Source organism: Cervus elaphus, chromosome 7 (genome assembly GCF_910594005.1).
Source record: "Cervus elaphus chromosome 7, mCerEla1.1, whole genome shotgun sequence".
Classification (NCBI taxonomy): Eukaryota; Metazoa; Chordata; class Mammalia; order Artiodactyla; family Cervidae; genus Cervus; species Cervus elaphus.
Window position 1 is genome coordinate 5,166,626 of NC_057821.1, and position 27,252 is coordinate 5,193,877.

General features: G+C 42.7%; 1 protein-coding gene across 17 annotated transcripts in view; it reads left to right on the top strand.

The window, feature by feature from the left end:
- Positions 1-27,252, top strand: part of DST (dystonin) — a 522,273-nt gene that overhangs the window by 331,790 nt on the left and 163,231 nt on the right. For all 17 annotated transcript variants that reach the window (XM_043907023.1, XM_043907022.1, XM_043907025.1 and 14 more), the window contains 21 exons: positions 54-147; positions 604-758; positions 1,771-2,233; positions 2,318-2,446; positions 2,595-2,672; positions 2,751-2,912; positions 2,990-3,094; positions 5,325-5,420; positions 6,710-6,835; positions 7,414-7,566; positions 7,757-7,911; positions 8,233-8,359; positions 8,830-9,013; positions 9,902-10,059; positions 10,866-11,044; positions 12,502-12,640; positions 13,756-13,949; positions 15,072-15,234; positions 16,171-16,254; positions 17,092-17,199; positions 17,723-17,821. In XM_043907023.1, coding sequence (XP_043762958.1) covers positions 54-147; positions 604-758; positions 1,771-2,233; positions 2,318-2,446; positions 2,595-2,672; positions 2,751-2,912; positions 2,990-3,094; positions 5,325-5,420; positions 6,710-6,835; positions 7,414-7,566; positions 7,757-7,911; positions 8,233-8,359; positions 8,830-9,013; positions 9,902-10,059; positions 10,866-11,044; positions 12,502-12,640; positions 13,756-13,949; positions 15,072-15,234; positions 16,171-16,254; positions 17,092-17,199; positions 17,723-17,821 — 3,151 coding nt within the window. The remainder of the gene's footprint in view (positions 1-53; positions 148-603; positions 759-1,770; positions 2,234-2,317; positions 2,447-2,594; positions 2,673-2,750; positions 2,913-2,989; positions 3,095-5,324; positions 5,421-6,709; positions 6,836-7,413; positions 7,567-7,756; positions 7,912-8,232; positions 8,360-8,829; positions 9,014-9,901; positions 10,060-10,865; positions 11,045-12,501; positions 12,641-13,755; positions 13,950-15,071; positions 15,235-16,170; positions 16,255-17,091; positions 17,200-17,722; positions 17,822-27,252) is intronic.

Consider the following 27,252-nt stretch of genomic DNA (forward strand, 5'->3'; position numbering starts at 1 on the left):
AGCTCTCTGACTCCGGAAGGAGAGACTTTATTTTATTTTGTTTCTTCTTTTAGGTTGGAGATGTTGCAGCAGATTGCTAACCGAGTTCAGAGGGGCAGTGTCGTCTGTGAAGACAAACTGTTGCTTGCCCGAAATGCTCTCCAGTCTGTAAGTTCGTTTCAGGAGCTGCTGGAATTGCTGTAGAGGGGTCGGTACATTCAGATGAAATAAATCTTGTAGGCTTCCCTGGTAGCCCAGATGGTAAAGAATCTGCCTGCAAGGTAGGAGACAGGAGTTCGATCCCTGAGTTGGGAAGATCTCCTGGAGAAGGGAATGGCTCCCCACTCCAGTATTCTTGCCTGGAGAATTCCTTGGATAGAGGAGCCTGGTGGGCTACAGTCCATGGGGTCGCAAAGAGTCGGACACGACGAAGCGACTAACACTTTCACTTTCATGGCATGCGGGGTCTAGTTCTCTGACCACAGATCCAACCCATGCCCCCTACAGTGGACACCCCGAGTCCTAACTGCTGGACCACCAGGGAAGTCCCTGAGGCTAGTTTTTTGAAGCTTGTTTAATTAATTAATTAATGTAGAGTTAATATTGAATTGTTTTAAAATGCAGGATTCTAAAAGGTTGGAATCCGGGCTGCAGTTTCAGAATGAAGCAGAAATTGCCGGATATATCCTTGAATGTGAGAACCTCCTACGCCAGCATGTAATTGACGTACAGATTCTTATTGATGGGAAGTACTACCAGGCGGACCAGCTAGTGCAGAGGTAAGGGTGCCTCTTATTCCGCCTGTCCTTCTCTGCGACTGTTCCACGGCCCCGCGTCGAGAATGTAGAGTGTGATGAGTTTTGTGAAATATTTCTTAAGCTCTTTTTTGTTGAAAATGTGTGTCACATTAATTGTGTCATATTTCGGTGTGTTTAGTAGGTTTTGTTCTTTAAAGATAAATAATAGAAAAAAATTTTATGATACATATAGTATTTAAGACTGTAGTAGCTAACCTACAGTTGAAATATTCATGTGTGATATTTGAAAAAGGGACAATAATGAGGAAATTATCTTTTAAGTCAACTTTTCAGTTTTGTGTTTATCTTATGAAAATGCTCATAACAAAATATTGGGAAAATATGTATATAAAAATTTGTGTCTCTGAGAAGTGGATTTGGGGATAGGAATGGAGTATTTCTGGTAGTATATAATATATATTATGTAAATATCTAAATATATGATATATATATATAAGGCAAAAACTATGAATGATGCTTCAAATGAGTAATTTTGCTTTTAGAAATCTATAGTAATTCTAAATATAGAAAATATCTAAATAAACATAGGGAAAAAAGTGTCCATGTCAAAAATTTGGAATCCTGTGTGTCAAATAACAGGAGAATGAGTATATACTATGATAGTGTTGTAATTGTGTTCATTATAAATTACAGTTGTAAAGATCATATGATAATATAGAATACTTATAGTACAACATTGAGTGAAAAAATTGTGATGTAAATTTTTATCAGTGTGACCATAATGACATTTTAAAATAAACTTTATTTATTTGAGCAGCTTAGGTTTATAAAAAAATTGCGTGGACAGAGTTCCCAAACACCCCTTCAAAGCCTCTTTCCCTGTTACTAACATCTTGCACTAGTGTGATGCCTTTGTTACGTCTGATGAGCCAATATTGATCATTTTGGTAACTAGAGTCCCTAGTTTTAGAGGTCAGCCTTTGTGAAAAGTACCTCTTACATTATAGCTTACGCATTTTGATTTTCATTTCAGGGTTGCAAAACTGCGCGATGACATCATGGCCTTGCGGAACGAATGTTCCTCAGTGTACAGCAAAGGCCGCGTGCTGACGACAGAGCAGACGAAGCTCATGATATCAGGAATCTCTCAGAGCTTAAACTCAGGATTTGCACAGACCTTAACCCCCAGCGTGCACTCAGGGCTGACGCAGGGTCTCACACCTTCCCTGACCCCGTCTAGCGTGACCTCGGGCCTGTCGTCAGGCCTGACTTCCCGCCTGACCCCGTCTGCCACCCCTGCCTATACACCTGGCTTCCCGTCAGGGTTAGTTCCAAATCTCGGCTCAGGAGGGGAGACAGGCCCCCTGCAGACTCTGAAGCTGATGCAGATCCGAAAGCCCCTTCTCAGGTCGTCTCTGCTGGACCAGAATTTAACGGAAGAGGAGATCAACATGAAATTTGTTCAAGACCTTTTGAATTGGGTGGATGAGATGCAGGTAAAAACACTTACTTTTACCTGAGTTTCAGGCCTTATTGCTACCAGTGTTTTTTCCTAAAACCTCATATCTTCCTGTTTAAAGGTGCAGCTGGACCGCACTGAGTGGGGATCAGATTTGCCAAGTGTTGAAAGCCAGTTAGAAAATCATAAAAATGTCCACCGAGCTATTGAAGAATTTGAATCTAGCCTTAAAGAAGCTAAGCTCAGTGAGGTATGTGAATTTTAAGTCTGTATTTCATCCCAGCTTCTGCTTTGCTCTTTCTGTTAAGACCTTGTTGTCACAGGGTAAAAGATACATTGCCAGTGAATCAGAATTTCTTAAACTTCCTAACCTGCTGTCTTTTTATCCCATGTTATAGATCCAGATGACGGCACCTCTTAAACTAACTTATGCAGAAAAGTTACACAGATTAGAGAATCAGTATGCGAAACTCTTGGTAAGTTTTTTTAACTTCCCCTTCCCTTTATCTCTATATGGCAAAGACATGATTCTTAACATGATTCTCCTTATAAAGAATACATCCAGGAATCAGGAGCGGCACCTGGACACACTCCACAATTTTGTAACTCGTGCAACGAATGAACTTATTTGGTTGAATGAAAAAGAAGAGGAGGAGGTTGCTTATGACTGGAGTGAAAGAAACACCAACATAACCCGGAAGAGAGATTACCACGCGGTGAGTGCAGCTTCTCTGGCCGAACGTTACAAGTGCCTCTTAGGTTTATCATTTCCTAACATATTTATTTCAATTAGGAATTGATGAGAGAACTTGATCAAAAGGAAGAAACTATTAAGTCCGTTCAAGAGATAGCGGAGCAGCTGCTTCTGGAAAATCACCCAGCCCGCTTAACCATTGAGGTGAGTCAGAGAGTGTAATATGGATATTTGAATATTACCTTTCAGATTCTTTTATTGTTTGTGGATAAATAGAAAAATGCAAACTGTCAAACTTTTACTGCGACCTGGCTCAGAAATAACAGTTCTGACAAATCATACTGATGTGCCTTCAGTTCTCTGTGAAGTGTATCACCCATTTGTGTCAACCTGTGTGGCCAAAGAGATGTGTGACAGTAACTCTGAAGGACCTTGACTTGTCAGGCTTTGAAGTTAGTTTCTTCCTGGCCACGTGATATTGCACAAGGATGTAGCCTTGCTGGGTCCCATTTACTTACCTAAAATGGGGGAAGTTGCTCCTAACTGCAGAGTTGTGTGAGGAGGAGAAAAGTGTACTGTTACTACTTAAATCAGTTCTTGATACAGAGTAGGTTCTCAAGAAGTCTTAGTTATGATTATTTCATTTACTAATTCTGTCCATGATCTGGCTCTGTGAGGAATGTCCTCAGGGTGTAACAGCCATTTCAGACCCGGAAGGGGGGTGCTGACCTGGAGCTGATGAGGCTGCCCGTGAGGTGCAGGTGGGGTGGGGGGTGTTTAATTTTTAGGCCTGATATCTGCTAGAGTTAGTGACTTCCTCAATGTGCTGGGGGTTATGTAAGAGGGGGAGAAGTATCAAATGTGGACAGTTGTATATTTCCAGAGGAAGAAAAATGAAACTGCTTACAGTGGGATGTGTGGTTGAGGAAAGGGATCTGAGAATCTTTGTTCCCTAAAATAAGTTGTCATGGCACAAAAGATTCATGAAATTCTAGACCTCATCTGGAGGTCTGGGGAATGTTACAGTTGCCCTTCTTTCATGTGAAAATGTGGTTTTCATCCCCAGGAAATGCCACATAGAAATGTTAAGGACCTAGAAGAGTGGCGGGGGTGGGGGGGACACTAGGGAAAGGAGATTAGAATCATGATGGGTCTGGATATACTTTTATACTGTGATCAACTAAATGTGGGGTATTCCTTAAAGTACAGAAGTGATGGCTGCTAGGAAGTGCGATTATAGGTTGAGACTTTTGATAGGAATGGATGAAGTGGATGTGAACCTGATTACCTTTAGGTAGAGCTGTTAGTCTAATTAACTGAGAGACTGTGGAAGAATAAAATTAAGCCTTAGTCATCTTTATGGTTCTTCAGGCCCATCTAGTGTATTGTAGGCGACAGATAGTAGTTAATTATCAACACTATTTTGTATTTTATGAGGAAAAGAAGCTAATAATCTAACAATGCACGAAATGTATTTTATAGCCAATTTACTCTAAGTAGCTTAATTGGAGGGAGCGCATAACGTGATCAGGAAGTGTTGCCAGATTTCCACGGTTGCCTTGTACATTCCATCCAGAAAGCTGCCTGGACTGAGTTCTGCGGCCTGTTTCTTCGGGAGGGGCTGCCTTACGTAAGACAGGCGTTAGAGCAGCTGGGCCGCCCTCTTCTGGAAGCCAGGGAACTTAACTGCACCTTAAATAGGAAAGGGTGTTTCCTGTTTCCATGTGAGTAGGTGTCTTTCCTACAGTACTTTTGCTCTCATGAAAGAGGCACCTTGTACTGAATAAAGAGTCAAGTAAAAAACATTTGAAATGAAACTTCCTAGTATTATCTCTGATATGATCCCATAATTACACTGATAAGGGATTGCAGATAAGCTTTTCCACCCTCCCCAAACAGTCCTGATAAAACAGATCAGCCCCACACCTGCCAAGAGCTTCACGACTAGTTTTGGAAGCAAAGACCAAGAAAAAACTACACACCATGTACTTTGGTCTCAGAAGGGGTATTTTATTACACAGAAGTACAAAAATTCAGAAAACAGGACAGAGGAAAATGGAGTGAAGGGGGTGTGTCTGAGGATTCCACACAGGAAAGTGTTGGACAGCTTGTGTCCATCATAAGTGTTACAGAAGTCTGCCTGGAAGAACAGCCCCCGAGTTAACATTTTTTCATGTATGTGACAAGAAAAACATGTCAGGAAACTGAAACTTGGAAAGAAATTGGACTGATTGAAAAATGTTATGTTTAAACTTTTAGGACTGACTTTGTGCAAGTGGGGATGTTTAGCTTAGCGGGACATTTCACGTCCCTGATTCTCAAGCCTCTGTTAGAGGCATCTCATCACCTGTGTAGACCGTGGTCTTTTAACCCTGAGAAGCCTGGGTGTGCCTTTGCGTGCAGACGGCAGCGGTGACTGTGTTTTCTCTGGCAGGCCTACCGCGCGGCCATGCAGACGCAGTGGAGCTGGATTTTGCAGCTCTGCCAGTGTGTGGAGCAGCACGTGAAGGAGAACGGCGCTTATTTTGAGGTATGGAGCAGTTGCCGTATCGGCGGGCGGTACTGCGGCTTCGGCTGAGTTACAGGAAGCATTTCCGTGGTATAATGTTGGGATGCATGCATGTTACAATTGGGGGGGGGGAAGGAAACCACAATGTCTTCACTGTAGCATAGAAGGGTTATATGTCCTTTAGGATAAATGGAAGCATTTCAGTAAAGAAGAAATACTTTAAAAACCACGTAACATGTCAGAACATCTTACTTTGTCCATGCTTCTCTTTTTGAGGAACAATTTTACTAGGGGGAGCTTTTTTTCTATTCTTCAGAAGTTTTAAAATATTCTTGGAATTTCACCCCCGCTTAACAACTGTTTGGCTTCCCTGGTAGCTCAGCTGGTAAGGACTCCGCCTGCAATGCAGGAGACTCTGGTTCGATTCCTGGATCAGGAAGATCCACTGGAGAAGGGAAAGGCTACCCACTCCAGTTTTCTTGGGCTTTCCTGGTGGCTCAGAGGGTAAAGAACCCACCTGCAATGTGGGAGATGTAGGTTCAAACCCTGTGTTGGGAAGATACCCTGGAGAAGGGAACAGCTACCCACTCCAGTATTCTGGCCTGGAGAATTCCATGGATAGAAGAGCCTGCCAGGCTACAGAACATGGGGTCGCAAAGAGTTAGACATGACCGAGTGACTTTCACTTTCATTTAACAACTGCTTAAGTGTTTATAGATGTTCTGAAGTGAAACATGTTCTATCAAAGTGATATAGGGCCACGACCACAATATAGACGTAGACTTTGTTATATAGATGCGTTATTTTTCATATTCTTTTCATTATGGTTTATCACAGGATGTTGAATACAGTTCCCTGTGCTATACCAGTAGGACCTTGGTGTTCATCCATCCTGTGTATAGTAGTTTGCATCCGCTATCCCCAGAGTCCTAGTCCTTCCTTCTCCCACCTCTCCTCCCCCTGGGCAACCACAGGTTTGTTCTCTGTGGATATAAACTTGGGACACTGAGCATTCACTCATCATCATCCGAGTTTAGGAGTTGGTGTTTGGTTAAGGGGAGGGCTGTGGGGCCGCAGTCTTGTGGTCTCCTGTCCCCATGGAGGAGGGCACGCGGGGATCTGGGGCCGCAGTCTTGTGGTCCCCTCCTGTCTCCATGGAGGAGGGCACGCGGGGATCTGGGGCCGCAGTCTTGTGGTCCCCTCCTGTCCCCATGGAGGAGGGCACGCGGGGCTCTGGAGCTCAAACCTGACAACTGGGCGCTTTGCTGACGTTTCATACACTTTAACTGCCCATTTTCATCTTTTCCTAGTTTTTCAACGATGCCAAAGAAGCCACAGATTACTTGAGGAATCTAAAAGATGCCATTCAGCGGAAGTACAGCTGTGACAGGTCCAGCAGCATCCACAAACTGGAGGACCTCGTTCAGGAGTCGATGGTATGAATAGGAAGACCCCCAGGTTTCCTCAGTGATGTATAGTGGGGGCTGGATTCATGCCTTATTGTATTTTCTGTGTGTGCAGCTTTGCATTTTATTGGTAGTCTTGATGTTTCCACCTCCTCAAGCATTTAAACATTCAGTTTTACTGTTGTTTGTTTTTCCCGTAACACAACAGGAGTGGTGTTTGATGTGATTGCCTTAGTGTTTTAGAATGCTCTCAGTGTTTTGTGTGTGAGTTTGTGCGTTTAGTCATTTATTCCATAAAGACATGTCAGCATTTCTATATCCTAAACACTACTTTTAGTGCTGGGACTGAAGACAGCAGACGAGAACCCTGCCAGGGGTGGGATGCAATGAACACGATAAGTCAGTAAAATAGCAACATATGTAGTCTGTAGTGGTAAATGTGAAGGACGAAAGAAAACCACCAGACCACCCAGGGGGCGAGCAGGCGGAGAGGGGTTCAGAGGGGCCGTGAGGGAAGACTCTCCTGGGGAAGCTGCGTTTGTGCACAGCCCTGAGAGAACAGAGAGGCACCAGCCGTTTGCTTCAAAGCCTTCTGATTTATTCCCTAGGAAGAGAAAGAAGAGCTTCTGCAGTATAAAAGTACAGTGGCGGGCCTGATGGGGAGAGCAAAAACAATCGTTCAGCTGAAGCCCAGAAATCCTGACTGTCCACTCAAAACTTCTCTTCCGATCAAAGCCATCTGTGACTACAGACAAATTGAGGTACTTTAACTCCTAGGAACAGACGTGTTTCTGGCATTGTTCATATATTTAAAAAACAAGGTCATATCACTCACTAGTGGTAAAGTTTTCCACCTTAAAAAAGACAAAAAAAATTGCCAAGACTGGGTACGGAAAGAGACGAATGCCACAGTGACCGCGTCTGGTTGTTCTGTTCTTCTTTTAAAACCAGATAACCATTTTCAAAGACGATGAATGCGTTTTGGCAAACAACTCTCATCGTGCTAAGTGGAAGGTCATCAGCCCCACTGGGAACGAGGCCATGGTCCCTTCCGTGTGCTTCACCGTCCCTCCTCCAAACAAAGAGGCGGTTGACTTTGCAAACAGGTTTGTGTGCGTTAGCTCCAGATGCAGGGCTGGCTTTGGGGGGTCTCTGAAGGTTAAAGAAACAATCAATGCTTTGACAAGGCTAATAGAATATGAGTTTGAGCAAACTCCCAGAGATAGTGAAGGACAGGAAAGCCTGGCGTGCTGCAGTCCATGAGGTTGCAAAGAGTCAGATAAGACTTAGCGACTGAACAGTAACACCATCGGATCAGAAGGACCTGGAGCCTGTAAACCTGGGATACGTCACAAACACAGAAAGAAACCCCCATTGTTCGTGGGGAGTGGAAGGGCTGAATCTGAGTTTTCTTCCATGCGTTTCAGAATTGAGCAGCAGTATCAGAATGTCCTGACCCTTTGGCACGAGTCTCACATAAACATGAAGAGTGTGGTCTCCTGGCACTACCTCATCAATGAAATCGACAGAATCCGAGCGAGCAATGTGGCTTCAGTAAGTGCAGATCTGCACGTCCGCCCAACCTGTCCCAAGATGCGGGCCCTCGTCATGAGGAGTGGCCTTTTTATTTTCCCTTGAGTAGGATGAGGTCCAGCAGATCCATGGTAACAGTCATTTATGCCGTGAATATCTGTTACATGCCTGTTTTATATGAGGTACTTTCTAAGAATTGGGGGATCTGGAAATTACATACTTCAATCATGGCTTCCATTTTCATTGGGAGACATAGTATATAGTGTTTGGGCATATAGACATGAGTATAGTTTGATTCATTTATTAAGTTTTGTAGTCTTGTTTTCCCTTGTCTTTTAAAACCTAAAGTTGTGAATGAAGAAAAGATTAATTTCCAGTGGTTTTCTATTTATGACTATTTAATATAAACTCATGTCCCATGAGAACCACTTGAGATCAGTCCTATTGAAATTTCACCCTTAATACTCTAATGGGTCATCGGTCTTCTTTAGATAAAGACCATGTTGCCTGGTGAACATCAGCAAGTTCTGAGTAATCTGCAATCCCGTTTTGAAGATTTTCTTGAAGATAGCCAGGAATCCCAAATATTTTCAGGCTCAGACATAACACAACTGGAAAAGGAGGTTAATGTGTGCAAGCAGTATTATCAAGAACTTCTTAAATCTGCAGAAAGAGGTAAAGCATGGGAATCCTTGCCTTTTTCTCCCCATGGGTGTTTAGTCCAGGCTGTTTTCTGTTATCACTAGGACTCTCAGTCTTAGGTGTATTATGTCACTCAACCTGTAATAGGTATAAACAGTTACTGAAGCATTAAATGGATGTTTGAGGTAGGAAGATTCAAGAAGGAATTCATTTTTTTTCCAAATGATTAAGTAGTAAAAAGCTGCCAACCAAGTTGTATGACAGTGAATTCTTAATGCATCTCCTTTTAAACATTTTCACTAGTTTGCCATATAATGTTCAGAGTGACAGTTTCAGACAAGTTTCAATCACTTTTTCATATGTCAAACTTGGATTTTTTAAATAATATTTTTTTTTAAGAGAAGTTTTAGATTCACAGCTAAATTGAAAGCAAAGGGCAGAGGTTTCCTATAACCAAACCTGGATTTTATATAGGGGTTGAAGGATAAGATTTTGTAAATGTGTTTGTTAAATATAAGTTTTATTCCAAATTTTTGACATCTATAAAACTTAGAGACCAAAAAAACTTTAGTAGTAATACTGTAATTTTTTAAAACATTATTCTTAACAACTAATCTGCTACTAATATATTTCACATTTTTGTGAAAACAAAACAAACCAATGTATTACTTTCCTCAGACATCTTAAGTCAGATGTTGGTACTTTAAGTGGCATTAGGGAAATTGTATTAACTCTTTGTAAATTGTAAGGTCCACGATATCAAGGTTTATATCCTTGGTGTGGGTTTGTGGTGGTAACTGGGAATATTAGTCTGACTAGCTATGTCTCAGTAATGGTAAAATTGCCTTATTAAATCATGAACAAGAACATCCAAACGACAGAAAAGGAGGTATTTTCTAAACATTATGTTTACTCTCACAGAGGAGCAAGAGGAATCGGCTTACAACCTCTACATCTCTGAAGTTCGAAACCTCAGGCTTCGGCTGGAGAGCTGCGAAGACCGTCTCATCAGACAGATCCGCACCCCGCTGGAGAGGGACGACCTGCATGAGAGTGTGTTCAGGATCTCGGAGCAGGAGGTGAGGCTGCGAGCGCGTGGGCCGAGGCCAGCGCAGGTGGGGTCTCGGTGACCTTCCCCGCCGACCCTGCGGCCTCTCATGCGTGCTGCCGGGCCACGCCGTGAGCTCTGACCGTGCTCACGGCTGACGGCAGACAGGACCCGTGGTTCAGCTCTGCCGCTCGCCGGGTGAACGCGGAGCACTGCGTCCTCGCCGTTTACATGGCGGCCGCAGGGCCTCCCCGCCGGGCGCTTGGTGATGCGCAGGTGTCGGGTAAAACGGGACTGCCTCGGCCTCGCTTCTTTGGTAAAGAAAAAATAAAAGTACCTAAATGTTTTGCAGCTAGAGACGATCATAAGAGGTGAAGTAAGTCAGAAAGAGAAAGACAGACACCATATGATATCGCTTATGTGTGGAATCCAAAATAGGACACAGATGAACTTAACTAGGAAACATCCTCCCAGACGTAGAGAATGGACTTGTGGTTGCCCAGGGGGAGGGGTGGAGGAGGAGTTCTGGATTAGCAAAGGCAAACTGTAAGATGTATACAATGGATAACAGCAGGGTCCTGCTGGACAGCACAGGGAACTGTATGCAACGTCCTGTGATAAACCGTAATGGAGAAGAATGTGAAAAAAGAATGTGTATGTGTGACCGAGTCACTTTGATGTACAGCATAAATGAACATAACATTGTAAATCAACTATGCTGCAGTTTAAAAAAAGAATATGTATTTACCTTAAGAGTAATAATGGGAAATGTGTGTTTTTGAAGCGTTTGAAGAAAGAGGCCCTGTCTGATCCTCATGTTTGTTCTTTGTCGTGTAGAAACTAAAGAAAGAACTGGAGCGACTTAAAGATGATTTGGCCACGATCACAAGTAAATGTGAAGACTTTTTCAGTCAAGCAGCTGCCTCTGCCTCCACACCCGTCTTGCGGTCTGAGCTCAGCGTGGTCGTCCAGAGCATGAACCACGTCTATTCCATGTCGTCCACCTACATAGAGAAGTATGGAACCACTGCCTTGATAGAAATCATCTAAGCTGACTTCACATAGCTGCCATTTATATACAGAAGCTGTTTAGCTAAAAATGTAGATTTTTAAGAATATAAAAAGTTTTTCTTTTCTTTTCTTCATTTATTTTTATTTTTAGCTGTGCCAGTTGGTGCTAGTGGTAAAGAACCCACCTGCCAATGCAGGAGACCTAAGAGATGTGGGTTCGATCCCTGGGTTGGGAAGATCCCCTGGAGGAGAGCATAGCAACCCACTCCAGTATTCTTGCCTGGAGAATCCCATGGACAGAGGAGCCTGGTGGGCTATGGTCCATAGGGTTGTAAAGAGTCAGACACGACTGAAGTGACTTATCGTGCACGCATGGATTTGCCTTCTGTATGTGGGCTTTCTCTAGGTCAGCCGGTGGAGGCTACTCTTTGTTGTGGTGCGTGGGTTTCTCGCTGCAGTGGCTTCTCTTGTTGGGGAGCACAGACTCTAGGCGCGTGGGCATCACTAGTTGTGGCTCCTCCTTTTGGGGAGCACAGACTCTAGGCACGTGGGCATCGCTAGTTGTGGCTCCCCGTCTTCCTGGACCAGGGATCAAGCCCATATCCCCTGCATTGGCAGGTGGGTTCTTACCCACTGTACCACCAGCGAAGTCCCTCAGATTTTTTTTCTTAGTAACAAATATGCTAAATATTTCTGTGGATTTACAGTGCCTCTTCATGCTGAAAGGGAATGAGCTTCAGAGATGAAAACATCAATGATCTTCCCACATGTTCCCTGTAGTTTTGGTAGCTCAGCTGTTATGGTCTATTGAACTGGCCTTCCAGTCTTGGTCTAAACTAGGTTTGAAAGAAGCCCCTCTTCTGTTGGAATCTTCTGCTAAAGACAACTTGGAGGCACAGTGTCGATTTTATTAGATAGTTTAGTGGGATGTTAATCTTTTAAAAAATTTTTATTGAAATATAGTTGATTAACAAGATTGTGTTAATTTCTGGTATACAGCAAAGTGATTGTTTTATATATATATTTTTTTCTATGTTCTTTTCCATTATAGTTTATTATAGGGTATTGAATACAGTTTCCTGTACTGTACAATAAGACCTTGTTGTCCATCCATCCTGTAGTGATAGCTTGCATCCACTGACCCCAGACTCCCACTCACCCTTCTCCTGCCCTCCCCCCCGCCCCGGCTGCCACCACAGGTCTGTTTTCTATGTCTGTGCATCAATTTCTGTTTCACAGATAAGTTCCTTGGGGTCATATTTTAGATTTCACATATAAGTGATACCATGTGGCATTTGTCTTTCTCTTTCTGACTTAGCAGGATGTGAATCTTGTAATAAAAAACTGTCATTGTGCTGGCATGAGGAGCACACTGTATCACACAGCCTCATGGTGCATCAAGACTATATTGTGGGAAAATAAACACTTAACAGAAGGGATGTTGTTTAATTGTCTTTTTCAGGTTGAAAACGGTCAACTTGGTGTTAAAAAACACTCAAGCTGCAGAAGCTCTTGTAAAACTCTATGAAACTAAATTGTGTGAAGAGGAAGCAGTTATAGCTGACAAGAATAACATCGAGAATCTAATAAGTACTTTAAAGGTATGTATCTCACTTCTGGCTTTTTTTTAAGACTGTGCTGTAACAGTATTTCTCTAGAACTTGGCTCAGGTCTTCAGACATCAAGCATTAAATATCTGAACTTGAATACCTCTCTATTCATTCCATATCTTCTCTCTGTAACACTATGACTTACTATAAATGAGTATGTTGATTCATTTTTAGTTTGAGATGAGTTCTTTTCACTTGAAGTTTTTATCTTTTTGACAGTAGATTTTTATACTCTGTTCATGTTGGCAGCAAGAGGAGTTGAAACTTAAAGGTAAATTGTTTGTAATCAGATGCCCTTGGAGAAAGAGGCAGTTACTTTAAGAAATTAAGGAGGTGAATAGACTAGTTAATCTAAGAAGGAAAAGGACTAATAGTTGTACTTATATGTTTCTGTCCTTCCACTTATAAAGCCCTGAGTAAAGATACTGTAAACAGTTGTGAAAAGTTGTTTCAGTGATTTTTAAAAATTTTTTTTCATTTATTTTTATTAGTTGGAGGCTAATTACTTTACAGTATTGTAGTGGTTTTTGTCATACATTGACATGAATCAGCCATGGAGTTACATGTATTCCCCATCCCGATCCCCCCTCCCACCTCCCTCTCTACCCGATCCCTCTGGGTCTTCCCAGTGCACCAGGCCCGAGCACTTGTCTCATGCATCCAACCTGGGCTGGTGATCTGTTTCACCCTAGATAATATACATGTTTCGATGCTGTTCTCTCAAAACATCCCACCCTCGCCTTTTTTTTTTTTTAATGCACAGGTTCATTTTTAAACAATGGGATCAGTAGATATTTAAAAAATAAACAATGAAAAAGACTTACTGAGGTGGCAGACTTGCTTATGGAATATGTTTTATTTTATTGGTGTGCAAAATCTATTAGGCTGAACTTTATACATAATATTTTTTTTTAGGTCAAAGTATAGCCAAAATGACAATTTTATAAGGTTCAACCTAATGTAATATTTTGTATATGAAATATATTCTTTCTATTGTTTGATTTTATGTCAGTCATTTGTAATGAGTTGTAAAAGTAGGCAAATTAAGTGTTTACCTGGTGAGCACCTTACCCATTTTTATAACTTTGTAAATTGTTCCATTTTAGCAATGGAGATCTGAAGTGGATGAAAAGAGAGAGGTCTTCCATGAGCTGGAGGATGAGCTGCAGAGAGCAAAGACCATCAGTGATGAGATGTTTAAAACCTACAAAGAGCGTGACCTTGACTTTGACTGGCACAAAGAAAAAGCAGATCAGTTGGTTGAGAGATGGCAGAATGTTCATGTTCAGATTGACAACAGGTTACTGGCCTTTTCATTCCGTTTTAGCTCAGATTTAATCTCTATATTCTGGGCAAAGTCTAAATGTATTAGGCTTTTTATCCCCATATGTAATTCATTCCATCGAACAGTTACTTGTGTTACTTGCCAGAGCTGTGTCTAATTACATTTCTTTTTTATAGGATGGCCTTGAGCAAGATACTTAACTTCCAAATAAGTACTTTTCGGTTTTGTATTATTAAAATTATTGATGTAGTTTTGCATTTGTATTGTTCATCTACTTGCATTTTCTGAAGGAAAAAACAATGCAGTTCTCTAGTTACTGCAAAGTGATAACGTCCAAATAACCATGACTTAGTAATCGGAGCATGGATCATGCATTTCCTAGGGCCGGATGCAGCGTCTATAGTAGGCAAGAAGGGTAAAAGAAACTGAAATGGCCTGATGTCCATTCTAGCCAAAGGTGAAAAGAAAGTCAAGATCATTTGCCCAGTGACTGAAATAAAGAAGTGAAAGGAAATGGGATAGTTTTGGGGATGAAATGGAATAGTGTTCTTTCTCACTCATTTTTTATGTTTTTATTAATGCAGCTAAAATGCTGTTATAATATAGTGCCATGTGTGACAAGTAAGTTATTTTTAAAAACATAGTAGCTAATCTCTAAAATACGTCATCTATAGGTTTAATGTAGTGGTTTTACAGTCATAGAAACCGGGTGTTCAGTTGCAGCTCCTGAAAAGCATTCTCTGAGTTCATGTTGAACCGTTCATTGCAACCAGGTCATGATTTCAGAAGTGAAACTGCCATTGCTGCAAGCTTTGGGTCTTCAAGATCTGTTGATTGATGATTACTCTAGTTAAGTTTCCAATTTTCCTGCTTTTTAGCTTTAGTCTCTTGGATTTGCCCCTAGAACAATCAGTACTAATAGACTGCACAAGTCCTAGAGAAAAGTAATTTGTATTCAACCCACAGCACTGCGGGGGCCCTTGGAAATTGGCCTAGGGTGCTTCCGCCATGAATTTTGGACACTCCCCTGTGGTTGCACTTGGGACAGTTAGTTTGTCCATCCCTTCTTTTCTACACGTTCCAACTTCCTATTGGTTGCTCTTGAAAACTGTGACTATTCTGTTGTCATCCTCTTAGGTTACGGGACTTGGAAGGCATTGGCAAGTCACTGAAGTACTACAGAGATGCGTATCACCCGTTGGATGATTGGATCCAGCAAGTGGAAACTACTCAGAGGAAGATTCAAGAAAATCAGCCTGAAAATAGTAAAACCTTGGCGACACAATTGAATCAACAGAAGGTGTGCAAACAGTTGCTCGTGGTTGTGTCTGCATTTAGTCACTCATGACCTTGACCTTCCTTTCTCTTGTTAAGATAGTAGGTCAGCAACTATTTCAAGGAAGACAGGGAATAAATCATAAATGTTAAAAATTTGCACTCAGACCTACATGCATTACTTCTTTGATTTATTGGAGGTCAGTTTTGAAACCATAAGGAATAAGTAAGTTTCATGTTGGGACACTTCAAGTCCCAACATGATCATTGAGGTTAGATTAGGACCCTGCATTTTAAAAAATGATCATTGAGATTAGATTAGGACCCTGCATTTTAAAGAATGATCATTGAGGTTAGATTAGGACCCTGCATTTTAAAAAATGATCATTGAGGTTAGATTAGGACCCTGCATTTTAAAAAATGGTTAGTTGTAGAAAATTAAACAGCCGCATTTGACCGAGTTAAATGCTTTGAGATTTTTGTTCCATCTTGAGGGGCCAGTAATTTCTAGCTCTCTTTAGGTCAGAATTAGGATTAAGGAGCAAAGGGTTTCAAGCCTACTTGTGGATAATTCCCACGGAGTTTAGTGATTTCTGCTTTGGAAGCTGCATGAGGGGGTGTCACTGAGTGGCTTGAACTTGAACGCTTGAACGTCACCCATAAGGCAGATGACATTAAGTGCATTGGGGCAGAGGGGATTCCCTGGCAGTCAGTGGTTAGGAATCTCTGCTTTCATTGCCGAGGACACAGGTTCAATCCCTGGTGTGGGAACTAAGATCCCACAAGCCAAGCGGTGCAGCCAGATAAATTAATTGATTAATAAAGACTGTGCTTAAAAGTAAAGTTGGGTAGAGCGCTGTAGTCTTAAGTGATGTCGGTGTTTCTCAGTGCCTGAGATCTCACGTTGTTGGGCAGCATAGAATTCCTTGTTGCTTTTCTGCTAACCTCTGTGCATTTATAGATGCTCGTGTCCGAAATAGAAACGAAACAGAGCAAAATGGACGAGTGTCAGAAGTACGCAGAACAGTACTCCACTGCAGTGAAGGTGAGAAGTCGAGTTCCTTGTGTCAGATTTCACGTTCAGGCATTCAGAGGGATGCTTCCACAGTGCTCTGTTAGAGCCTTCACAGGTTATTCAATCTGCGTTGAAAAGGGAAACAGAGAATCTTCACTGTCACTTATCTGTTAATTCTTCATGGAAACCTGAGTCCCGTGACAACCCCTGGTTCTTTCCTTCTCTCTCTGTGTCACACACACACACAGCTTGCCCACACCCTCGTGTACACCAGGAGAAGATGTAGCTCTGTCATCTGCCTCTTTCTACTTCGCTTACCCCTTCCTTCCTTGCTGGAATGTTCCATTCAAGTATTGCTGGAACACCCACCATTAGTCTGGCTTAGGGTTCCATATGAGTATTGCTGCAGTATCCATAGAAGTATTGATGGAGTATCCCCTGGAAATATTGCTGGAGTATCCATGCAAATATTGCGGTGATATTCCATGGAAGAACATCTCCCTTAGGGATGGTTCCCATGTGCTGTGAGTTTCCTGCCACGTCTCGGCTCTGGCCATCCGGATCTGCAGTCCCATTTTTTATCTAGACGAGGGGGAGACTGAAAATAATTGTCATGCTGTTCCTAAATGTGTCCACGAGCTCCTAAAGGGACTTAGGAGCTTTCCTGACCACCCTAAGTGTTTCTGATTTTTATTACCACCTTGGAAACATCTCAGGATTGGATTGATTCCTGAAAATGTATTTTTGCAATATTTTTTATTTAAAGTTATTCAGTGAAACTGGATTCCCTTTCTCTGCATCAAAGATCACTGTAGAATGAAGCGTTAGTGCTTTGCCATGATTAATCTTACTGATTGCTTCATGCAGGACTACGAATTACAAACGATGACCTACCGGGCCATGGTGGATTCACAGCAAAAGTCTCCAGTGAAACGACGGAGGCTACAGAGCTCAGCAGATCTCGTCATTCAAGAGGTGGTAACCGTCTAGAGACAGGGAGCGTGCAAAAGAGAGAAGCAGCACTTCAGCAACTTTACATTTATATATTTGTATTATGGTGAAATATATGTAGTAGAAAATTCACCATTTTAACCATTTTTACGTGTAGAATTCAGTGACATTCAATATCTTTGAAATGTTGTGCAACCTTGATCACAGTCCAATTCCAGAACAGTGCATCATTCCAAGTAGATGCTGTTTACCTGTAACAAGACATTTTATTAAGGGTTTTAAAAAGCTCTTTGAAAATCCTCATTCAAGATGAATGAATTGCAAAGAATAATAAATGCCAGTCACAGTTAAATTTAGAGGAGGAAGGTCATTATTGTGGTTTGCACAGCAGTGATCTTGCTCCTATGTGGTTATCGTTACCTATGTGGGCAGTCATGAGCTTCCCTGCCCCAAAGCCTCGTTAACGTTTTCATTATTACTCGGTGTTTGTTCAGCTCATTTAGGGCAAATGGAGGTTATGTTTCTATCATTTTTTTTTTTCTTGTAGTTCATGGACCTGAGGACACGATACACGGCTCTGGTCACCCTCATGACACAATATATTAAATTTGCTGGGGACTCATTGAAGAGACTGGAGGAGGAGGAGGTAACCACTAACCGTGGGCAGGTCACTGGCATGGAGCCCTGAGGGGCTTCGTGATAAACTCACATGGTTGAGATCTGATGGATAGGTGATTAGTTACAAAATTACAGTGAAAAACACTAGAGGCCTGGGATTTTTTGGTTTGTTACTGAGATTCTCTCAAATTGAAAAGCAGTGCAAAAAAAGAAACAACCATTTGGGGAACAAAAGAAAACATTTTTATTTTCTCTCTAGGACTCTATCTAATATGAGAGGGTTAATGTCATAAATGGCTCTATTTACATTATGGAATGTAGGCAGTTTAGCAGAATTTTTTCCAGTTTTCTTTGAAGTATAGTTACTACTGTTATGATGTCTATAGAAATATTACATAAATTTGTTTTATATCTTTTAAACTAATTTATATCTTCACGGATTTAAAACAGAAACACCATTAAGTTAGAAGTAGCAGGTATTTATACAAAATGACAATGCTTTTTAAGAATTGAGGTGTTTTGTTTTTATTTTTGTCAAAAATATATGGTGTATATTAAAAAGACTGTGCATTTAATAATATATTCAGAAACAGAATAAGGAGTTATTCAGGAAAGTATGTTTTTATAAAAGGCTGTTGTATCTAATTTTGAAGGTATTATGCTGTGCTGTTATCTTGATATACTTTCTATTCCTGACCTCAGAACAGACAAAAATAGTAAATTGAATGCTACAATAAGTAAACTGTGGGGCATTGGCCATTTAAATTAGACCACTGTTGAAATTCTGGAGGTGATTGTACTTAGTATAATTCCATTCATATAATGAGAGAACCAAAATGGTAGCAAATGTCTAATAGATGTTACTTTCTTAGTTTTTAAAAAAAGTGTGACTACTTTTGTAAACTATTTCTGTCTGTTCAGAGTTACAGCACTAACATAGCTATTTGCAAGTCTTTATAACTAACTTCCTTTGGGCGTAGAAAGGAGAACCAGAGTATTTTCACATCCAAATAATTGGCATAAACTTCTCATCTATGAAAGATCCACATTTTTTTACATTCTTAGTTTTTAAGAGATATTCCATTTTAAGTGGTAGGCAGATATTTTAAATTGTATATTTAGTAGTTAAAATAATTTAAGGCTTTCCTTTCTTACTGTGTAGGTCTGATTGCACACATATGAGCCACTTTGCTCAATTTATCTGATGGGGTAGAGTACCAGAAGTTAATAAACCCAAAAACATATTTCAGAAAGCCTGAAATATATCTAAATTATGCTTGTCATCCTTTGAAATGTTAAAGATTTATATTGAATTGAAAATCAAAATAATATAGTTTATGGAATTCTGAAAGGACTATTATAATTTAAAATAGATTTTTAAATTCTTTATTAAAAATTCACCACTTAAGGGTCTTAATAATGGAGTATCTTATAAAAGATACATAGCTCAATTTTCAGATTCCACAAAGAAGTGTTTCTGAAACTGGGTCTTTAAGACCCACATGTGAAATCTTTGTCAGAGAGCAGAATTTTCCATAATAAATATGGAATCAAAGAGGGAGCCATGTTAATTTCAAAGATAATACCAGATTGACTACAGAAATATTAGTAGGATATCTGTAATGGATATTCAATGGATAAAGAGATTTTTCTAGTCTGTGTTGACTGCAGAATATATTAATTGCTGAGATTAAAAGACAGCATGTCTCCTTGGGAAAAATTTAGATAAAACTTTAAGTTATTTTATGTGAATAAGTTTGAGATACACAAGAAAGCAAATCAGTAATTAAATGATCTCTAGTAATTTTTCTAATCTTTGCTTAAAAAAATTATAGTTATCTAGGCAACATGAGATTAACAAGTCACTTAAATGATTCCAAGACACTTAGGGTTTAACTTTTTTTTTTCCTGAGAGAATTTTCATTTTTTTTAAACCTTGGACTATGACTAAGAGAAAAGAAGGAAGGGACTAAAAACTTCTTCACAACAGCTAAGTCTGAAAGGAAATTTGATGAGAAATTGAGAAAGACCCTTTTAGAAGTTGTCTACTCAAAATATTAATATATGGAATACTTTTATTTTATTATTATTTTTAATATATGGAATACTTTTAATGTTAAGCAGATAAAATGTTTCAGTGTCATTAAGAGTTGACCCTGATAATAAACAGAGCACTAAATATTACAGACTGTGATGAGATTTGTTTTTATATGAATTCTTATTAAAAATGATATTTAGGTTAGCAAAGGAAACAACCAAAATTCTCATCAAAATTATTGGTAATCATGTAATGAGAGGATGCAAAATAAGATGTGTGGTCTGTAATACAAATTAAATTCTTAAGATTTACTAAGGCTTTTCAATGAAAATAAAACCTGCTATTTAGAATAATTTCCCTCCTTCCAAGTTACTTCTAACTATGATGATTTTTAGCTGATAATACAACGTTAATAAGCTTATGATATTAATAAAGAGAAGTTAAATTGTGATTATAAACTAGCTGTGATCACATTGTTCTGTAGTCAAATGTATTCCTCCCAGCTGAGATCGATTCTGTATTCAATAGAGTGAACAGATTTTCTTAATTGGAGCTGAATTCCTAAGTAACTTATATAAGTATTTATATTTAACACATATTTTTATGTTTGTGGAGCATCTGAAGGTACTTGTCAAGGTGGATTCATATGGGCCATGTCATTAATGACAGCAACAAAGTCTGTGAGTACATGAAGCACGTCTTTTCTAAAGTCACCATGACTATGGCTGCCTTTGCATTAGCAATTCTGATTATTGTAAGTATCACAGTAGGGCAAATATAAATTAGTGAGGAATCAGATTGTAGGCAATGACAAATTTTTATATAATTTCCTCCTTCCTCCTGTTAAGTGTTATTTCCTCAGTTGGCTCTTTGTTCCAGAATTCTATATCTTCTTTCTCTTAGATATCGTTTTTTATTTCTTTTGGGTTAGAAACTGAAGACTGACTTCTCTAATGTCGTTCAGTTCCTCTATGTTGTATGTTCTTCTTAGCTCCTAGGACTAGGTTGTGTGTGAGTGAAAGAGGATTGCTGTGAGAATTGTGGTTCCTACTTTGTCATCCGCCTGTTTTGCATGAGTTTTCAAAATTATTGACGTTTTCTAGATCTCAGTGCCCGCATCTGAGCTGAGAGTCAGGCCGCAAGGTTCCTTCTTGCTATAAAATCCTGAGCTAGCAAATTTTAAAAGCAAAATTACTCCTGAGAGGCAAAAAAAAAAAAAAAAAAAAAAGATTCCCTTCCTTAGAAAAGGGTGTGTGGTTTTCTGCACTGCTGACTTCCTGAAGCTCCTGCTGCGGTGGCGGTGGCGGTGGCGGGGCTCGGGCTGCCTTGGTCCCCCTCCCCGGTGTCGGTCCTTGGGCGAGCGCGGCTCCGGACGCCTGCAGACGGGCTGGGACGGCGCGGGTCTGACCCTTCTGAACGTCTCCCGTAGATGCAGAGGCGTCAGGAGGCTTCTGAGCAAGGGGTGTACTCAGACCTGCTCCAGCGGCAGGAGGCGACCGCGCGGGAGAACCGCCAACTCGCGGGGAAGATCACGGAGCTGGAGAGGGCGCTGGCCGAGCTCGAGCGGCAGAAGTCCCGGGCCGAGCAGGAGCTCCCGAGAGTCCGCGAGGCGGCGGAGGATGCGCTGAGGAGGCAGCGCAGGGACGCGGCGGACATCGCGCTGCAGAAGGTGCGCGCGGAGAGCGAGGCCCAGCGGTACCGCCAGGAGCTGCAGGCCGTGGAGCGCGACCTGCGCGGCTTCCGCGAGCAGCTGGCGGAGCACAGCGCCACCCAGAGGGCGCTGGAGGAGCGCCTGACCAGGAAGGACGGCAGCCTCCAGGAGCTCGAGCGTCAGAGGGGCGAGCTCATGGCGGAGCTGAGGCGGAAGAAGGCCCACGAAGCCGAGCTCCTGGAGCTGATGGAGCGGATGGAAAAAGACCTCACGTTCCAGAAGCAGGCGGCAGGGAAGCAGCTGGAGGAAAAGCAGAAAGTCGACTCGGAAGCCCGAAGACCACTAACAGAAATGCAGCATCCGTGCAGAGAAAGCGCGCGCCCAGCTTGTCCGAGCGCCGAGGCCAAGGACCTGAAGCAGCAGGTGGACGAGCTGATGGCGGCCAACAGGAGGGCTGAGCAGGACGTGAGGGAGCTGAAGGGTGAGCTCGGCGCCCTGCAGCTCGAGAAGACCTCCTCGGAGGAGAAGGCCCGCTCGCTCAAAGAGAAACTGGAGGAGACCAACAGGGCCCTGAGGTGCCTGAAGCTGGAACTGGAAAGGAAGGACCAGGCCGAGGAGGGGTACTCACGGCAGCTCCAGGAGCTGGGCAGGCAGCTGAGCCAGACCTCGGGCAGGGCGGCCGAGGTCAGGCAGGAGGCCGCCGACCTCACGAGGATGAAGCACAGCTATGAGCTGGAACTGGAGTCGCTGCAGCAGGAGCAGGGAAAGCTCCAGAGGGAGGGGGACCGGATCACCAGGACGCAGGCTGCCGCCGAGAGGAGCGTGCAGCATCTAAACGCACAGGTTACTTCTCTGCAGGATGGCAAGGGGTCTTCTAGCGAAAGAGCACGGTTCTGCCAGAGAACGTCAGATCACCTGAAAGAGCAGTTTGAGAAAAGTCACTCGCAGTTGCTTCAGAATATTCAAGCCGAAAAGGAGAATAATGAGAAAATCCAAAAGCTGAAAGAGGAATTGGAGAGAAGTAATGAGCGTGCAGACAAGCTAAGGCACAAGGTGGAGGAGCTCACCAGGCAAAATAATGAAACCAAGTTAACGATGCAGAGAATTCAGGCCGAATCGGCAGACGTGGTCTTAGAGAAACAAGCCATCCAGCAAAGATGCGAAACGCTGAAAGTCCAGGCGGATAGTTTCAAAGACCAGCTCCGCACGACCAACGAGCACTTGCACAAACAGACCAAAACGGAACAGGATTTCCAAAGGAGAATCAAGTGCCTGGAAGAAGACCTGGCCCAGAGTCAGCATTTAGTGAGTGAATTCAAGCAGAAGTGTGACCAGCAAGACCGCATCATCCAGAACACAGAGAAGGAGGTGCGAAGTCTGAGCGCGGAGCTGAGCGCATCCAAAGAGGAGAAGCGCCTCGGGGAACAGACGGTGCAGATGCAGCGGGCGCAGGTGCAGGATCTGAACAACAGGCTGAAGAAGGTGCAAGACGAACTGCGCTTAAAGACCCTAGAGGAGCAGGTGACGCACCGGAAGATGGTTCTGTTTCAGGAAGAGTCTGAGAAATTCAAGCGCTCTGCAGAGGAGTTTCGGAAGAAGATGGAAAAATTGATGGACTCCAAAGATATCACAGAGCGTGATATTTCGGGCATCCAGCTGGACTTCGTGTCTCTGCAGCGGGAAAACAGCAGGGCTCAAGAGAACGCCAGGCTCTGTGAGACAAACATCCGAGAACTTGAGAGGCAGCTCCAGCAGTATCGGCAGCAGATGCACCAAGGGCAGGATGGGCAGGCCCATCACTATCAGAAGTGTCGGAAGCTTGAGGATGAGCTGGTGGCCCAGAAGCAGGAGGTGGAAAACCTGAAGCAGAAGATGGACCAGCAGATAAAGGAGCACGAGCATCAGTTAGTGGTGCTCCAGTGTGAAATCCAGAAAAAGAACACAGCTATCAAGCCAGACCCTGAGATGGCAGGGAAAGAGGGTCCGGGCCCCGGGGACCTCCCCTCCACTCCCCCCAGGGCTGGGGCCCCCCTGCAGAGGTGGACTCAGGAACCACAGCCGTCGGAGGAAAGATGGGAGCATTGGGGTGAGGAGCGTGTGCAGAAGGAGGTCCAGGGCAGGCCATCAGGGGCTCTGGTTGAGAAAGAGAAAACCCAGCACTGCTACTCTGAGTACTTTTCTCAAACAAGCACCGAGTTACAGATAACTTTTGACGAGACGAACCCCATTGCAAGACTGTCAGAAATTGAGAAGCTAAGAGATCAAGCTCTGTATAATTCCAGACCCGCCATCAGGTGTCAAGATGACAAGTGTGAAATAGACCTGGTGACGCTTCTGGCGCCCTTTGAGGTATTCCCTGGGTTCTGGGACCTTACCAGTTACTCTCTGTCAAGTTTTTGCTCTTGTTTCCTTTCTCTGCCAGGCTGTATTTTTTTAGCCATGTTGAATGTGATTGGTTCTTTGTAGTTCCGACAGAAAATCATGCTGTCATTTTCTAGTGATTTACCTGAATCTTTATTACAAACCATAGTCTTTAGTTTTTAAGTGCTTGAGGTGAAAAACACAGATGGCATGGCTATCCTGTTGGTATCAACAGGATTCTATTCTGAAAAATTTGACCCTAAAGAAAACTAGAAAAAGCAAGCAGTTAGTTTTAATTTCTAACACATTCTGTGGACAGGTTTCATCTCCCGTCTTTTTCAGATATACCACTTTAATATTTAATAGTCATCTAAAGTTTAAACTTCAGACTCTCAAAATAGCATTCCTTATTCCTGAACTCTCTGGGGCTTAACAGTTTTCTTCTCTTATGTCATCTTTGTTATTCTAGGAATTATATTTGGATTAGGAGTGGGTAACGTGAGAACGTTCTTTAGATGACTTTTAACATCTTGTAAATTCCCATTACAGATAGCTAAGAGCAAGCAGTGTGCTATGCGTGCGGATGTCACAGCATTAAAGCAAGAGAAGAGTCCAGTCCCTGGCAGTGAAGAATGGATGCTCGAGGGGTGCAGGGCAGCGGGTGGGCTCAAGAGAGATTTTCTAAACAAAAGCTCAGAACCAGAGACCTTTCAGAATTTTGATGGCGATCACACATGCTCGGTCAGGGATGATGAGTTTCAGTTCCAAGGGCTCCGGCACACCGTGACAGCCAGGCAGTTGGTTGAGGCTAAGCTTCTGGACATGAAAACAATTGAGCAGCTGCGACTTGGTCTTAAGACCATTGAAGAAGTTCAGAAAACTCTGAGCAAGTTTTTGACAAAAGCCACTTCTATCGCAGGGCTTTACCTAGAATCCACAAAAGAAAAGATTTCCTTTTCCTCAGCTGCCAAGAAAATCATCATTGACAAGATGATGGCTTTAGCGTTTTTAGAAGCTCAGGCGGCCACAGGTTTCATAATTGACCCCCTTTCAGGGCAGACCTTTTCTGTTGAGGATGCAGTCCTTAAAGGTGTGGTGGACCCTGAATTTAAAATCAGGCTCCTTGAGGCAGAGAAGGCAGCCCTGGGCTATCCGTGTTCCTCTAAGATGCTGTCAGTGTTTCAGGCCATGGAAAATAGAATGGTTGACAGACAGAGGGGCAAACATATATTGGAGGTGCAGATCGCCAGTGGGGGCGTCATTGACCCCACAAGGGGCATTCGGGTTCCCCCAGAAATTGCCCTGCAGCAAGGACTGCTAAATAACGCCATCCTGCAGTTTCTACATGAGCCCTCCAGCAATAGCCGCGTCTTCCCTAATCCCAATAACAAGCAAGCCCTGTATTACTCGGAATTACTGCGCATGTGTGTCTTTGATGTAGACAGCCAGTGCTTTCTGTTTCCATTTGGCGAGAAGAACATTTCCAATCTCAACGTAGCGAAAACTCACAGGATTGCTGTTGTAGATACTAGGACAGGAGCAGAGCTGACTGCTTATGAGGCTTTCCAGAGAACCCTGATCGAGAAGAGTACATACCTGGAGCTCTCGGGGCAGCAGTATCAGTGGAAGGAAGCCACGTTTTATGAGTCCTATGGGCAGCCTTGTCGCATGCTGACCGATGCTAAGACCGGATTACAGTTCAGTATCAGTGAGGCCATAGAGCAGGGAACCATTGACAAAGTCACCATCAAAAAGTATCAGGAAGGCCTCCTCACACTCACAGAACTTGCCGATTCCTTGCTGAGCCAGTTGGTCCCCAAGAAGGATGTGCACAGTCCGATTGCGGGGTACTGGCTGACGTCCAGCGGGGAGAGGATCTCTGTGCTGAAGGCCTCCCGTCGGAATCTGGTCGATCGGATCACCGCCCTCCGATGCCTTGAAGCCCAAGTCAGCACCGGGGGCATCATTGACCCGCTGACTGGCAAGAGGTACCGGGTGGCCGAGGCCTTGCGCAGAGGCCTGGTGGACGAGGGCTTTGCCCAGCAGCTGCGGCAGTGCGAGCTAGTGGTCACGGGAGTCAGCCACCCTGTCACCAACAAGGTGATGTCCGTGGTGGAAACTGTGGGTGCAAACATCATCAGTAAAGACATGGGAATCCGATGTCTGGAATTTCAGTACCTGACTGGGGGGCTGATGGAGCCCCAGGCTCAGTCCCGCTTGTCCATTGAAGAAGCTCTGCAAGTAGGGATTATAGATGTCTTCATTGCTACGAAGCTCAAAGATCAAAAGTCCTATGTCAGAAACATCCTCTGTCCCCAGACGAAAAGAAAGCTGACGTACAAAGAAGCCTTAGAGAAAGCCGATTTTGATTTCCACACAGGACTTAAACTCCTAGAAGTATCTGAACCCTTGATGACAGGAATTTCCAGCCTCTATTATTCTTCGTAACAGGGCATGTTCACATAAGCAGGCATATGAGAGATGCTGGGTTAGTTCACGTTGCTGTGCCCACAGCTTGATGATAAGATCCACACCCTAATCACTGTGTCACACGCTGGAAGCACCATCAGTTTCTTGAGGGCTGGAAACACTGCTCAGAAGAGAGAATACTTTTCATTTATAAATTTATTTTTAAATAAAGTTTTATTGGAATGCAGACACACTCTTGTGTACATACTGTCTTTGGCTTACTTTTGGGCACAAGGACAGAGTTGAGTAGTTCTGACAGTGACCATATGGCTCCCAGAGCCCGAGATCACTTGTTCTCTGGTCCTTTATACAACACAGTTGCTGTCTCCTGATCTGGGAGAAATTTGCATCATTTCTCTAGACTAAAAGTCAGGTTACTTGGATTTTAGACTTCAATCTGCCCGAGAGAGAATATGTTTAAAATTGAAAATAACAAAAGATTTACTGCTCTTCATAATAGTTCCATTTAGCTTTGAGATTCAATTTTTGAACACCTACCCACAGTAAAATAAAAGTATTTTACCTGAAATATGAGACAAGCTTGAGAAACATCAGTGAGTTTACAGCATCCTTACTTCAGAATTCTGCATCCCCGATGGGACCCAGCCTGCTCTCAGGGTTCCCATTTGTTCAAGGATTCATTACACTTAACCGAAAGAGCACTTCAAAAGCACCATGAAATCAGAGGGGAAATGTGTATTTATTCCCATATCCGTGAAGCTGTGGTGGTTCAGATTGCCTTGAAAAACGCACATTTTTAGTTTTTCTGTATGTTGTAATCTACTTTACATATAATATGTTTACCACCATCTCCCATTTCTAGTTACAACTTTGTAATTAAAAGCAGTGTTGTGAGTGGTTTACCTGCTGCAGGAGGGGGAAGGTTTTTCTTAGTTCTGTGTATTTTTTTTGTCTTTTGTAGACTTTATTCTTTTCAGCT